Here is a 13,817-nt window from a genome sequence, read left to right on the forward strand (position 1 = left end):
TGCTACAGTTTCATTCACTTTTTGAGGAACATAAAAACGAAACTAAAGTCAAGTTAAAGTGCAAATAAAATTTCTAAATTAGAAATTAACACACTCATTCGATCGTGAACATAAGACTATTAAATCATATTAGAAGAGACCATCAAAAAATCATTTAGACCTCAATTAAAGCTATTACCATTAAAAGATCTGCATCTTCAAAATGCCATGAAAAATTAATAATGATTGCCAATCAAAGCAATATCGTTTCTCTAAGGGGTTATTACAGAAAGAAATCACTTAAAGCCAGCCCCCCACCTGATCTGTCCCTGGCTTGTGTGTCACCATATGCCGCTCGAGCTGGGTGCGGTAGGCAAACGTGTAGCTACAGAGAGGGCACGAGAAGTTCTCCTCGTTCTTCTCGTGGCGGTACTTGATGTGCTCCTTGAGGGACGTCAGGCGCTTGTAGCCCCGGTCGCAGTAGGGGCAGGTCAGCAGTTGGGCGAAGGCATCTGGAGTTCCAGGTGGCAGGTCTGCGCCCCGGGACGGGGGGAGAGAGGCAGGCCAAAAGGTCAGCGAGGCAATGGCAGCTAATGGGCTTACTGCCCGGGCTGGTATGAGAGGAATCGCTGCAATCTGCCGCCCGACGGGGATGGCGCTTCCAACCGGCCACCAACCGCACGGGCCCCGTGTGCGCCCCAGCACCCGCCACGGACCCCGCGCAGAAATGGGCACCCGACCCCACTCCTCGTGTGGCTGAGGAGCTGAGGGATGCTGTTCTCCGTCACCTGCCCATCCGCATCCCGGCTCCGGCTCGGTGTGCTATGTACGCCATTGACCAAATCCTCCTTAGGGACGGTTTTCCAATTATTTATCAAGGAATCGTAGAACCGTGGGCCGGAAGCACCCTATTTTTTACCCCGTATTTTTTTGTGTTAAAACTTGATACTTCCCAAACTCACACCCAGAGTGGCAGCCGTCCTCCCCTTTAAAGTAAGCTCTAAATCAAGCTCTTCAGTTCATCCACAAAATAATACAAATTTGCTGACTAAAACATCACAATACACTAAAATTACAGCCCCAATCTTTGCTCATGAAATTCCATGCCGCTGCAGCTGTTCTTCAATTTTTAAGGTAAACACCCAGGCATGTAGTGCATTTATAATTGCAACAGCTGCAAGAGGTCAGGATACTGGCTAAAAATGAATTACAGCCTCACCGTTTTCTTCTTGCCCATTGGCCTCTGGAGTGCCAAGGCGAGACAATTCCTCGGGGGCTTCGGGGTAAATAATGGCTGTGTCACTGCGCTGCAGGTACTCTGCTATGCTGACTGCATGCCCATCTCCTTCCTCCAGTTTCCTTTTGGCAAAATATTCCTCAAAGTCCGACGTGCAATTTGCATTCTTAACTAAAACGAGAGAAGAGGAAAAGAAGGGGGTTTGAGTACATCCTGCCCGAGAGCACCAGCTGGCGAGCTGAGCTGGCGCGCATGCTGGAGCTGCAAGGCTGGGGCTGGGGCTGGATCCTTGCTCTCATCGGTCTTGCTCCAGCTCCCAGTAAAATTAATGCTGGTTTTCTACCGGCTGGGATGGGAGTAAGGCTGGGTGGTTAAATTATCAGGAACACGGCCTGTATGGGGCAGCAAGAGAAGTTTATGAGGTCTTGGCAATGCAGGTAATACTTCATCTAGGGAACCTCTTGGGGTTCCTGGGGGACCCACAGCTCTCAGCATGAACACAGCATGACTAACAGGGCTGAGCTCAGCTGCCCCCAAATCCTCCCAACCCTAAAGCACAGCCTTGAAACAGCTCCATGCAACGGAGACAGTATTTGCAGGTGGTAAAGACCACAACCACTCATCCTCCGTGAGAGGTCCTGCCTCCACCTACACGCCCCTGGTGAGCACGCCAAGAGAGCAGCTCCTGTGAAAACTCGCAACGTCTTCCTTGTTTTTTTTTTCTCCTTAGAAAATTAGTCTCCGAGCAATTTACAGTGGAAGAATAGGTTGTTTTAAAAAATGTATTGCTTCATAGATTTTCACAAACAGAACCACATGTTTTAGACCAGAACTGAGATACTGAGCCTAAAATCACTTTTACAGTCTGTACAAGAGTTTTCCTTCTTTTCCTCAAATGTAAACCAAATTTTTTATTGTCCGTGCAATGTCCATGAAACATAATATATTCCCAACCAAAAAACATCCGGTTACTAAAAATATGCTTTTATCCTCCATGTATGAACACTGCATACAGGAAAGATCTTAAAAACTCTGTGACACTATAGACAAATATTACTATAATTACACTAGAAAATAAAATAAATGATCATTTTCTTTTTTTTTAATTATTATTTTATTTTATTTATTTATTTTATTAACAAGTCTTGGAAGACAGTTGGTGGCAGGGAATTTAAGATACTTGTTTTTAACTGACCGTAAATGAAAAGAATGGCTTATGATTGATTACATTTTTAATGTATTTCTCCTTAGGTGAAATAAGAAAATGAGGCAAAGCTATAAACTATTCTACAGTTCATGTAAAAGTAAAATATTAAATGTCTTGACTCTGCCCTTGCTTATGCCAGAGAGCAATATAGAGTAAGTTCATGGAAATCAAAGGAGGTTCTATGAAAAAGGAAAGCAGAATCAGGCCCTAGAGAGTTACACTGGTTTGTAACCACTGGAAGTGGGACAACAAACAGCCCCTTAGTGTTTGGAAATGAGTAATGCTTTGCCTCAGTTTCCTACAAAAATGCAAGGTGATAGTTGCTGTCAAAGTGAGATGTGGCCTCTGACTGTGGCAAGAGTGGAAATCTGAAAGAGCCTGATTTGAAGTGCTGATCTTGCTGTCATTGATAAAAGCAGATTATCAGCTGATATTCAGATATTCAGCTATGCAAACCTCATCCCTTTAGCCGATAAGATCAAATCCTCTGGCTGAGACAAATATGCCCTATTTGTCATATGGGCAGAGCAGCTTCTCAAATACTCGGCAGTATTTCAGTGACAGCGACCAAATGGCATAGTTCATGGGACTGCATTTGCGGAAGGAAACTTCTGTTCCTATCGCAGGGGTTTTATAGGGAATCAGTACAACAACCAGTTCTCCTCTCTTGGTCCTTCTGTAGCTCTTGTGATCATTTTGATTAGCATGAGAAATGGTATCTTTTTTTTTTTTTTTTTTTTTTTTTTGCCAAGAAACTTCTAGAGAAGGGGGGTGCATGTACAGCGAACAGGACCTCCCTTGCCTCCATTTTGTTGCTGTGAGAAACATAACAAAATGGTGGTCGCTGAAGTGCACCTCAGGCACAAGAGTGTCAGACTGTGTTTTTAACTTTGATTTTATCAGAAAAAAAAAAAAAAAAAAAGCAGAGGTATTACTCTTTAAGTCAAAACCCCCACTTTTTACTCCCTTACTACACCTAGATCCCTTACTATACCTTACAATTGGTGTAAGACCACCTGGCCTAATGCTACCCCATCTCTGCTCCTTCTCTTGGTTCAGCACTAATCCAAGGAAAACGAGTTTATTTCTTGCCCGGTTCAGGCCATGACCAGCAAATGCCACCTGTGAAGAGTGGAAGAGAGCTGTCCTCCAGAGAAGAGATATGGGAGCAGGAAGGGGAAAGGGTGGGAAGAACTTGCCCTGGTCCCATCCTGCAGGCAGGCTGCATGGTCTTGGAGCTTGTGACAATGTTTACAAGGTAGGAATTCAAGGCCTGAGCTGATATTGGGAACTTCAGCCCTGAACTCGACCCCAACTCAAATCGGAAGGTTCTCCTTTCCCAGTCCCCTAGTCTTTCTGGAGTCTGCTGTGATATTACTGGCCTTGGCTTCCTAATTCTCTGCGTTATTTAGCTCCTATGTCTGCATGCAACCCAGGAGCTAAAACAAATGTTTATGTCTACGTTATAACCCCCCCAAAACATGGGGATTTAGTGGAAAAGTTGACAGATCCTTAACTGAAACAATACAACCAGTGCTGCAGCATTGCAGATTAGCATAAATAGCAAAAGGTGACCATGTGTGTCTGGTGTCTCACAAGCTACGCTGCTGACAATTCAGACATCACTGGAAGCTCACCCAGTGTTACTCAAAAGGCTCATCTGATAACCATTAGGTCTCTCTCTCAAATTCTGGGGGAAAGGCTTACTTCCCCCCAAGCCCTAATTTGTTTTCCATGCATAAAGTCATGTTCCCAGATTCTTCGTGGACTGACACTGCACACACATTGCACATCCCCTCCTGTGAGTCAAGAATTTCAGCAAGATCTGCACTGGGTGACCTCACCCAATAAGTCTTTTTTTAATTAATTATTGGAGCCTGGAGAGCAGAACTGTTTTCAGCTCCAGAGGCTGATGTGGCCATGTCACATAAAAATAAAACACATTAAGGAAAGCTATCTTTGGAGGTATTTAGGACCTTTCAAGATAAAGTAAGAGAGAGGTTCAAGGAGCTTGGGAGACCAGTTATTTTGTGTGGGAACTCGTCCTGCGAGATGGTGATAGCTGCCCTTAATCGCAAACAAAGCTAATAAAACCACAGCCTTCATTAGCCAGGAAGTGAGAGGCCCCCATTGGTACACACAGATTACAGTCTGAAAACGGCCTGTCCTCCAACCTGCCAAGTTTTACTTCTGTTTTCCTCCCCCCAAGGGTTTTTCTTCCCTTCTTTAAATTATATTAAGAAATCTTTATTCAAAGCTTGTCAGATGTTAGTAATCGAAACTGGGAATTTCTTTGTCTTTGTTTACAGTGAATTTGTCAATCTATTTTCTGCAAACATCCCAGCTGCAATAACCACAACAGGTACAGTAAAATAAGCCATAGGAATTTATCCATCCACATTTTAAAAATGGCTTAGACCAAACATCATTTTGTCAAGTAATCATTTCAGAAATCCCCAGAAATATTTACAAATTAATTCAGCAGGACCAAGACTAGCATTTTCACTCTAATGGTCACTTTTGCTTTTTCACTGTAAAGCCTCTGCAGCTCATTATAAAAATGCAGCTGATTAATGTATGGATAACAAGATTTCTTTTTTAAGTACCTCTAGGAAGTGGCCATCCTGACAATAGCAGAATAATTTAATAATGGAGGCTTTTATTTTAGCTTTTTTTTCCTCTCTGTTAATGACATTCTGCAATGAATTTGATACTAAAAATACACTACAGTTGTTGCATGCACCTTCAGCAACTTTGTGGTTGGATGTCTGTGAATGAGACTGAAATTTTATTCTCTATTTCTGTGTTCAACCCAGGTTGTGAAGCACCACGAGATAATGTGCTCCAGTGTTAGTGTTCCAGTTTCAGGAGGGAGAAGGCCGTTGTATTAAACAAGAGTGACCACCCTAGACCATCCAGGAGGGCTTGTGTTAATCTGAAGGAAGCCCCAAATGGCTTTCCTGGACACCAGGACGTCCTGGACATCAGAACCTCAAATAATTTATTAAACATGTGTGTCTAATCCCCTTAGTTCCTGCAGGGAAAAATTGGGGACAGGCACTCACGACAGGCCCAGAGCCCGTGGTGAGGCTGAAGAAGAAAACTTTGAGCATTTCCCAGACTAGTCAGGAAGGATTTCCAACAGCTCTTCCCTTCCCTCCTCCAGTGTTGGCTGGGGCACCTCCCCAGGAAGTCTGGGGAGTTTTACCCCATTGCATGCTCTGCAGGAAGGATGCTGAAGCTCCTAACAGTCACCTGGCATCTCTCGCTCAAAGTGAAAAGACTGGCAAAGATACTTGGTTTTTCAGATGATGTAGTATGACTAAACAATCAGGCATCACTCTGAAGAAACTCTGGAGACTGCAGACGTTACAGAAATATGTCCAACCCAAGATACCCCGACGCCTCTCTCCACTAAAATAGGTGTCTCTGAATGCGTCTGTGATAAAAGATTTGAATTGAGCACTAGCAGAGCATTAGACAACTCTTTATGGTTATTTGAGCAAGCTGCTCATTGCAGCAATCAGCAATTTGAGTAAAGAGAAGTCTGGGACTTTTGCAGAGGACATTTGGGGTAGGTCTGCTTCTGCTGGATGCAACGTCCAGAGGAACTTTTACGTATTAAATGCAGAGCACCTAGAGTGCTCCCAGAAACACGAGTTTGCAGTGCACCAAGCCAGGTAGGGGGAACCCTTCTCCTTCCCCCCAGAAGTTTTGTTTCAGACGAGGCAGGACAACCCTTGGCCCTGGACCTGATGAAGGGCTGTGCAGCAGGGCTGTGGCCCTGGCCGGATGCCGTGAGGCCAAAGTCGAACATGCAGAAGAGACCATCAGATACTGGAAGGGAAGGGGCTAAGAGGACACAAAGTTTTCCCCCTTGAGCAGACCACATCGCAAGTATGAAAGAGTCAAGGCCTGTTATGGTAAGGAAAATATGTGCAAAGGAAGTCACACGGCCTGATAGGGGACCTCAGAGGCTCTGGTAATGGTAATTCAGATAACCATCAAGTCTTATTTCTGAACCAGACATCTCTTAAAGTCCTGTTTCTCCAAGTGCTAAGAACAATTTGTCACTTTATTAACATCCCTTGGAAAAAAATACCTATTAAAATATGTGTGTATCCAGTTCTGTTCGACAACATCGTTAAGTATGTATGCATTGATAAGCTGTGCCTCGGTGCCACTCTCCTTTCATGCATAATAAGTCTAATGGATGAAAAAACAGCGACATGGTTTTACTTTCCTATTATTTTCCCCCTCAAGAATTATAAAGTAAATTTCTCATGTTACTTAATAAGAACATTGGGGTTTTATGTGGGTGTTAGCAACATTAGGAAAGTGTGAGTAATAAAATCCTTGCAATACTTAGGTACCACATTTTACAGTAATATTTCTAGAGGACATTACCTATGAACTGAACCTCATAATGGAATGAATAGAAATGGACTTATACTAGAAAACACTCTACTTTTAACCTTGTAGACCAGGCCTATCTGCAACATCTTAAACTGCAACTCAGACGAAATGCAAAAGAAACGTTGGGTGATGTATGGAATTCAGCCATGCTGAGGATAGAGGAGGGCCTTGTGGCCTTAGGAAAAAACATGGTAAACCCCTGAATTCATTTGGATTAAAAAATAGTAACAGAAACCTTTTGCTGTTTTGCTCAGCTACAGAAAAAAAAGAGATGGCTCAGAGATGATGCCTGCTAAATATCTCTGTCCCCTTTCTTGTTCCACAAAATGTATTGATTTCTAAGAAGAGGGGAAAGAAAGAGATGTGGAAAGTGGAAAAAAAAAAAAAGAAAGAAAAAAAGAAAAACAGATTAGCCAGAAACATAATAATCTCATAAATATGCATTTAAATAGTGTGTGTCTGTGTATCTATGTAAGGGGTTTATGCGTGTCTTTCTGAAAAGATGTTTCCGTCTCTGAAGTAGCTTACTCTGTGCACCATGCGAATCTGGGGTTGCCAGGAAGAGTGCACCCCATCCTCATTATCAAGCTCTTTGTACAGTCTCTCTCATTAAAAGACTCCTGTATCCTGGTCCAGCTACTTTAAACTATACTGTATTTGCCCGCGCTGGGAAAACATCTCCTCATGCTGCTGCAAACTATTAGCTTACAAGGATGCAGTTAAAACGTGTTATGGGCTGAAATGTTGCAGGGCATGGGAGGGGTAGCAAGGGCTCTCACCGAGCCAGTGTTTCACTCTACTGTTGAGATCAAATTGCAAAAAAATAAATTGAAAGTAAGAGAAGTATGTAAACGTTTCCCAGTTGTTAAACTGCAAACAAGAATAATTGTTTTGTCACTTCTTCTCTTCATGCACAGCTAATTCTAAATGATACAGAATAAAAGTGACGTTCAGATAACCCAACACCTTACCTGTACCATTGTTTCCAGTGGTCTGAATTGCGGCTTCAGGCCCCATAGTGTCATAATCTTCCTTCATTTCTTCTGTGAAATAAGCATGCACACTTTTAGCATTTGCACATTCTGGAACTGCTCACAAAGCTAGCAAGCACATTGCAGGAACGGGGAAGATTTGTCTGAAGGAAGCAGAGAAAAGGGCTGTTGTGGCCCTCTATACAATGGCTTTGTTCTGGCAACTGAATGCATTCAGCAGTGCTGGACGGACAAGAACTTATTTACTTTAAACATTACAGCAAGTGGTGGAAAACAGAACTATTTGTTCGGAGTAAATGAAGGGCTTTTCCCAATATCAAATCGAATAAGCACCCCGGTGATAAAAAAGGGATTTTTTTCATATTTAAAAGAAATAATCAGTTAACAGACACTGAAAGATCTGTACCTGGAAGAAACAGCAAATACAAAAGGAAGACAGAAGATCTTATATCTCTCTTTCTATCTATCGCCACACAGATCTTTTGAGTTGTCATCGTCATTTTAACCTCATTCGACGTGAAGCATTTATTAATATCAAGTGGCACAGAAATGTAACAAATTTTCAACTGTGGGCAGCTCCTGTCTGCCCATACAATTTGTTTGCATCCTCTGTGCACTCTCTGTGCACTGACAAAGTCTGCCTTTATGGCCATAAATTGGGTTAATTCACATGCAAATGAGCACGATATGTGTAGAATTATTTGCTACATATTTATCATGGATCAGTTTAGTTTCTGTGAAACTGAGGGGTTCAGAGTATGTTTAAAATAGCAGTTATAAGAGGCTGGATGCAGCTCCGTCACTGCTTATTTTCATAGATGTTTCAGCCTGCCTTGAAGTGCCTGTCAAACTTGGTTTCTTGCTGCTAATTTGTTAGTTCATGTGCAACAGGTATTCACACATACAGCTCGGTCAAGATTTAACCTTCCAAACGATTTTCACAGGCAGAAATAAATATACAGAACTTTCCTTTCTCGCCTTTTCAACTTCTCCCAAATGCCATCCTTTCGCTATTTGAAGACATGCACAAACTTTTTTTTTTTTTTTTTAAGTGAAAGCATTGAGTATTTGAGATTTAAGTGAAGAATCTGCTGTTGTCTTCCATTTAGCTGTGCTTGTAAGAAATAAAATGCCAAAAGGCCCCCAGAAATGGTTCAACAATGACAAAAAAAAAAAAAAAGAAAAAAGAGAGAGAATTTCCCAGAAATGAACACAAATCGATGATGATTCAGGAAGATGGATGCTGGTTAGCCAATCAAGTGATAGACCAGCAAGAAGATCAAAGCATGCTATTAAAATCTTATTGATACGCAAAGCACTAAAATTCTTATTACTCATTTTTGTGATAAAGATTTTGATGAGGACAGAAACTGGCCCAGTATTAATCCATTTCCATGACAATGATTTGACTAAAGATAGGCGAATAATATAAACAGAGCACATTCTCAGTTCATTCCTAAATTTGTAATCTTGTAGTATTCTTCAGATGTCACATTCTACAAGTAATTAGTTGGTAGAATAACAGGTTCTAATTGTATCATTCTAATCAAAACTAAAGCACAGAATGACTTAATTCAGAGCTTTACAACTGGCGTACAATACTGTGGTATAAATATACATGTTTATGGCTTTGAAGCTTAAAAAAAAAATTTAATGAAAGCTCTTAAGTTAAAATATGCAGGTACAAACAGATGCTAAATTTGTACAAAAGCATAGAATATGCAGACCAGATGAAAAATATTTGTTTAAACTGTACAGCAGACAAGCCAGCCTTGATTCTTTTCCCAGATCTGGCATTCTGCCTCTCTACGGATCATTTTCACAGGGATATCTTGCGTCCAAAACATTTAGGAGTTCAATATGTATTAATAAAATGTTGTCAATTATGATAATTGATCTGCTGGGCTCGTCTTGCATCTGATATTTTTATTGCAGCCTACCAGAAATTTTAATCAAGGTACAGTATTTCTGAGAAGTTCGGTGTTAGATATAAATATAGTTATTGTGATTTTCTTCCTTGATCATCTCATGTGATTTCTGGTAGTAAGGAGTCACAAGTATCAGAAGTTTTCCATCTGAGGGCACGTCAACCCAGTCAGCAAGGGGAAAACAGTTAACAGCCTTTTTTTTTTTTTTTTTTTTTTTGCATAATAGTGGTAATGTTCAAGATTTCTGCTGCACTTCCTTCCTCATTGTCATTCTCTTCTCTGGTAAAGAGAAGTTACAGTGTCTAGTTGCTTCCCAAAAATTATTAAATGCTCACCAAGGCTCTGTGCTGCTTCTCACTTTGTGCAGGTCACAGGAGTACACTCTGTAATTTTTCATGTGCATTTTTATTCTCATTTAGCTGACGGTTGCACAATCTCGCCTTTAGCATTGCGACACTCGGTTAACATGACTTTTCTTTACCTAAACCTGCCCTCTTCCTAAAATCTGTGACCCCGCATTACACTTTCTGTATCTTAAAAATATTCAAAGCCTTTTCTTCCTCTCGCCCTCAGCATTCACATGGTAAATTACAAAGTACAAATCTCCGGACCTGCTTGTGAGCTTGTAAGTGGAGAGCAAAACCAACGTGCACGCAGGCAGGACAGTCCCCTGCGCGTGCAGATGCAGCAGAGGATCTCCAAACATGCACTTAGCATTTATTTAATTTGAATGGATCGTAAGTGGGGGCTTTGCTGGTTTATTTTTTGGAGAGCACCTAACTATTCAGAGCACATCTGACCAAATGTAATGTGTCTGTCTAAAACCACATACTGTATTTATTTTGAAAACACTTGTAAAAGTTTGCATTTTCCAGCCACCCTTGGGATAAAGGTTTGTAAAAATAAAGAGCACTTTCTTCCTTCGGATGAAGAATCCTTGAATAAGCAGAAAGAGGCCAAGATGCAGGTGATTTATTTAAGTCTGTGTCAATGATAATGATGTCATGGTTTCCAGCACACTGTGTCCACCCCATTGTGGGACGAAAGAATGTCAAGGACAATTCCAAACACAAAACTTTGATTGTGCTGAAACCGGAAAGGCACAGTAAGAACTCCACTGCGCTCTTCAGTTCAAAACCTGCATCCTGCAGACAAACTACAGAAAGCATGGGAGAAAGAGCAAAGGAGAGGGGGCTTATCTCAGAGTAAAGCTATGTGCTGAGGTACTCGGGTAGACAGTCAGGCACCAGGGATAAAACACCACTGAATAAAACAGCACCAGAATTAGAATTATTGTCTATATTGTGTGTTTTGAACAATAAATAAGAAAAATATTTTATCAGAAGAAAAATGTGTTATCTAAGAGTCAGGATAAACAATGAGTAGCTTTTTAAGACCAATCTCTTTTCATTAGACATCAAGGCACCACATCAGAGCACTTTTAGAACAATAAAAAAAAAAACACACAATAAATCACGACCAATCATTAGAACTAGACAGGTAATAGCAGAGCAACTTTCTGGGACTCTCTAACTAGAATGGCTAAATAGGATTAGGGATTTACATTTTATTTAATTACTGTAAGAGTAGAACGCTGTTTTATTTACCATAAAGGTAAGGGCAGAAGAACAGCCTGTTCATTTGTGCCGCAGGCCTCATTAACTACAGGTGATCAAAAGACTCAGCAAAGCAATCTCATGGATTATTATATTTAAAACACTGAGAATTATGTTCCATGCCCAGTGCAGTATCCTACTGCCAGTACAAAATGTAAAGCCTGAACTCCAGTGGTTTTGATCATTTTTAACTATTGATCCTAATTTTAAAAAGCAAACTTTTTAGAAGTTTGGAGTCGTACATTTGTTATATCATTATTAATTATTCCTTTAAGGGTGGAAATTCTAGTAATTGGTCCTTACCCTTGATTTCTAGATATTAAAATTTAAAGCATCAGAACATTCATTCTTATAGCCCTGCATATCTAGTTCATTAACAAATATGAATAGCTAACACCAGCTCATTTAAATAGTATGTCTTACATGAGTTCTCGCTACACTCTGTTTCTGTCACACTGCTCCCAAGAATCATTGGCTCTTATTATACATGTAAATGGCTATCATAAAAATAAAAATTTCATTTAAGATTGTTAATGACTTCTGCAGCAGTCAGACTTCCTTTAATGATCATCCTCTGCCCCTAATTAAACGTATTTATCTTTCAAGCATCTTTGGCTGAGTTCTCCCTCATAGTTGAAAATCTAAAACCTTAAGTCTTAATGGATATAGCAATAAATGTTTATGTATGGAATCACAAGGATTATAGAAACCCTAACCAAAAAAAAAAATTATATATATATACACACACACACACATATATATGAAGCTCTGAGAGCACAAACTTATGTTTTGCAGGAAAACTGGGGGAAAAAAAGGGGGCTTTGTTATAGTCAGGGTAGCATGCTGCATCTTCTTTCAAAGCAATGTCTTTTTTAGCAATGGTGGCATTGTATTTTTTATACATGAATATATATAAAACACTATTATCTGAAATGGTAATGTTGAGTAAAGATAAAATCACTTCCTGCTTCTTTTCCCTTATTTCGCTCATCTCTTTTCAAGCCAGCATTATTTGCTTTGATGCTTAGAGACTAAGGGGCAGTTTTAAGAATGATGCTACCAGTACTTTGAAATAGGCGAGGGAGAAAAATGCATCCCTGCAAAACTCTGCGGACAACCCGCTACAGTTCGGACCAGCTCTTTGAGCTGAAGTAAATCAACGCCGCTCCAATGGCTGCAGCTGTACTACTCCTATTTCCATACACTGAATATTTGACCCATTATCTTTCCAAACTAGTGGGCAGATAAACTTTGTGGAAAGAATGCAAATTCTCTTTCTTGGTAGCATTTTCACACTTTAGTGCTCCTCTGTCGTATGTAGATTTTTAGATCAGGGATTTCCATTTACACAATGTTGAACACAAAGTTTCAGTTCTAACATAATTTCCCTTGTTTTTATTATAGTTGGCCTGCACTCATCCTTCCTTCCCTGGAGAATCCCACTAAACAGTGGGAATCATTATCAAGTACTTAACTGTTAAATAATAAGAAAGCTACCTGACCAGGTAGAAGTGTGAAATCACATTCACACTTAACAAAAGGAAATGATTAGACAGTTGAATTACAATAAGAGGTGTCAGACACTGAAACTGAACTGAACTCATAAATAGCTCTTGAGGATGGAGCAGTACCGGGCTGCTATAGCAAGCCTGTTATGTATCTCATATACATACAGAATATATTCGGTTTCCTCGTTATGTGGCATTAAAAATACATTGTTTTAATCATACTTGACCCTGCTCGCATTTGAAGGGCGACACCAAAGTTAAATGTTATACATTTAAGCAGAGCTATTAAGCGGCTCACTCCAGGCAGGGATGGGATCCCTGGGACAGACCAGGTCTGCAGGGAAAAAGCAGCGGGGTCGTGGTGGCATCCCAAGCGATGTGCCACCACCACCTGTATTGCAATCTGCGAGAGGCAAGCCCGACCAGGGTAGGAAGTATATTTTACTCATCCGTTTTCTTCACCACAAGCCTATTTTAGTGAAAACAGGAAGGACAGGTGAAGTATTGCAGGAATTGAAACTCCCGCCCTACCTGGACCATCTACAGAGGCTTGCAGGATCTCGTTGTTGTGCCAGGTGTGATCTACTCCACTTTCCCTCATTTCATCTTCCTCTTCCTCTCTGGGCAACGCTGCTTGGCTCACATGTGGGGAAGACTCATGGTTGGGCACGCTGGCTGGGCTGGTTTCCTGGTCCAGCGTGTTGATAGCACTCTCGTCTTCAGCAATGTGTAGCTTGTCCTCCTCATCTGTTTCTGAACCCGTTTCCACTACATTTTCATAGTTCACTACTGTGGAAAAAAAGCAGAGAACACAAACCATTAAGAGAAATCCCCTTTACTAACCAGGTCCTTGCATGCAAACTAATTGATAATTTAATTAGCTAGCAATGTCAACAAAACTTGGTATTAAGATTTCTCACATTTTAAAACTTCT

At 40.9% G+C, this 13,817-nt stretch overlaps 1 protein-coding gene across 16 annotated transcripts in view; it reads right to left on the reverse strand.

The window, feature by feature from the left end:
• Nucleotides 1-13,817, reverse strand: part of ZEB2 (zinc finger E-box binding homeobox 2) — a 113,255-nt gene that overhangs the window by 18,061 nt on the left and 81,377 nt on the right. For 9 of the 16 annotated variants that reach the window (XM_035555978.2, XM_050711507.1, XM_050711510.1 and 6 more), the window contains 4 exons: nt 13,415-13,672; nt 7,811-7,882; nt 1,199-1,387; nt 298-512 (listed from right to left, as the gene is read on the reverse strand). In XM_035555978.2, the coding sequence (XP_035411871.1) occupies nt 298-512; nt 1,199-1,387; nt 7,811-7,882; nt 13,415-13,672 (734 nt within the window). The remainder of the gene's footprint in view (nt 1-297; nt 513-1,198; nt 1,388-7,810; nt 7,883-13,414; nt 13,673-13,817) is intronic. The other 7 variants (XM_050711512.1, XM_050711514.1, XM_050711519.1 and 4 more) reach the window with 3 other exon arrangements.

This window comes from Cygnus atratus, chromosome 6 (assembly GCF_013377495.2).
Source record: "Cygnus atratus isolate AKBS03 ecotype Queensland, Australia chromosome 6, CAtr_DNAZoo_HiC_assembly, whole genome shotgun sequence".
In the NCBI taxonomy this organism is placed as follows: domain Eukaryota; kingdom Metazoa; phylum Chordata; class Aves; order Anseriformes; family Anatidae; genus Cygnus; species Cygnus atratus.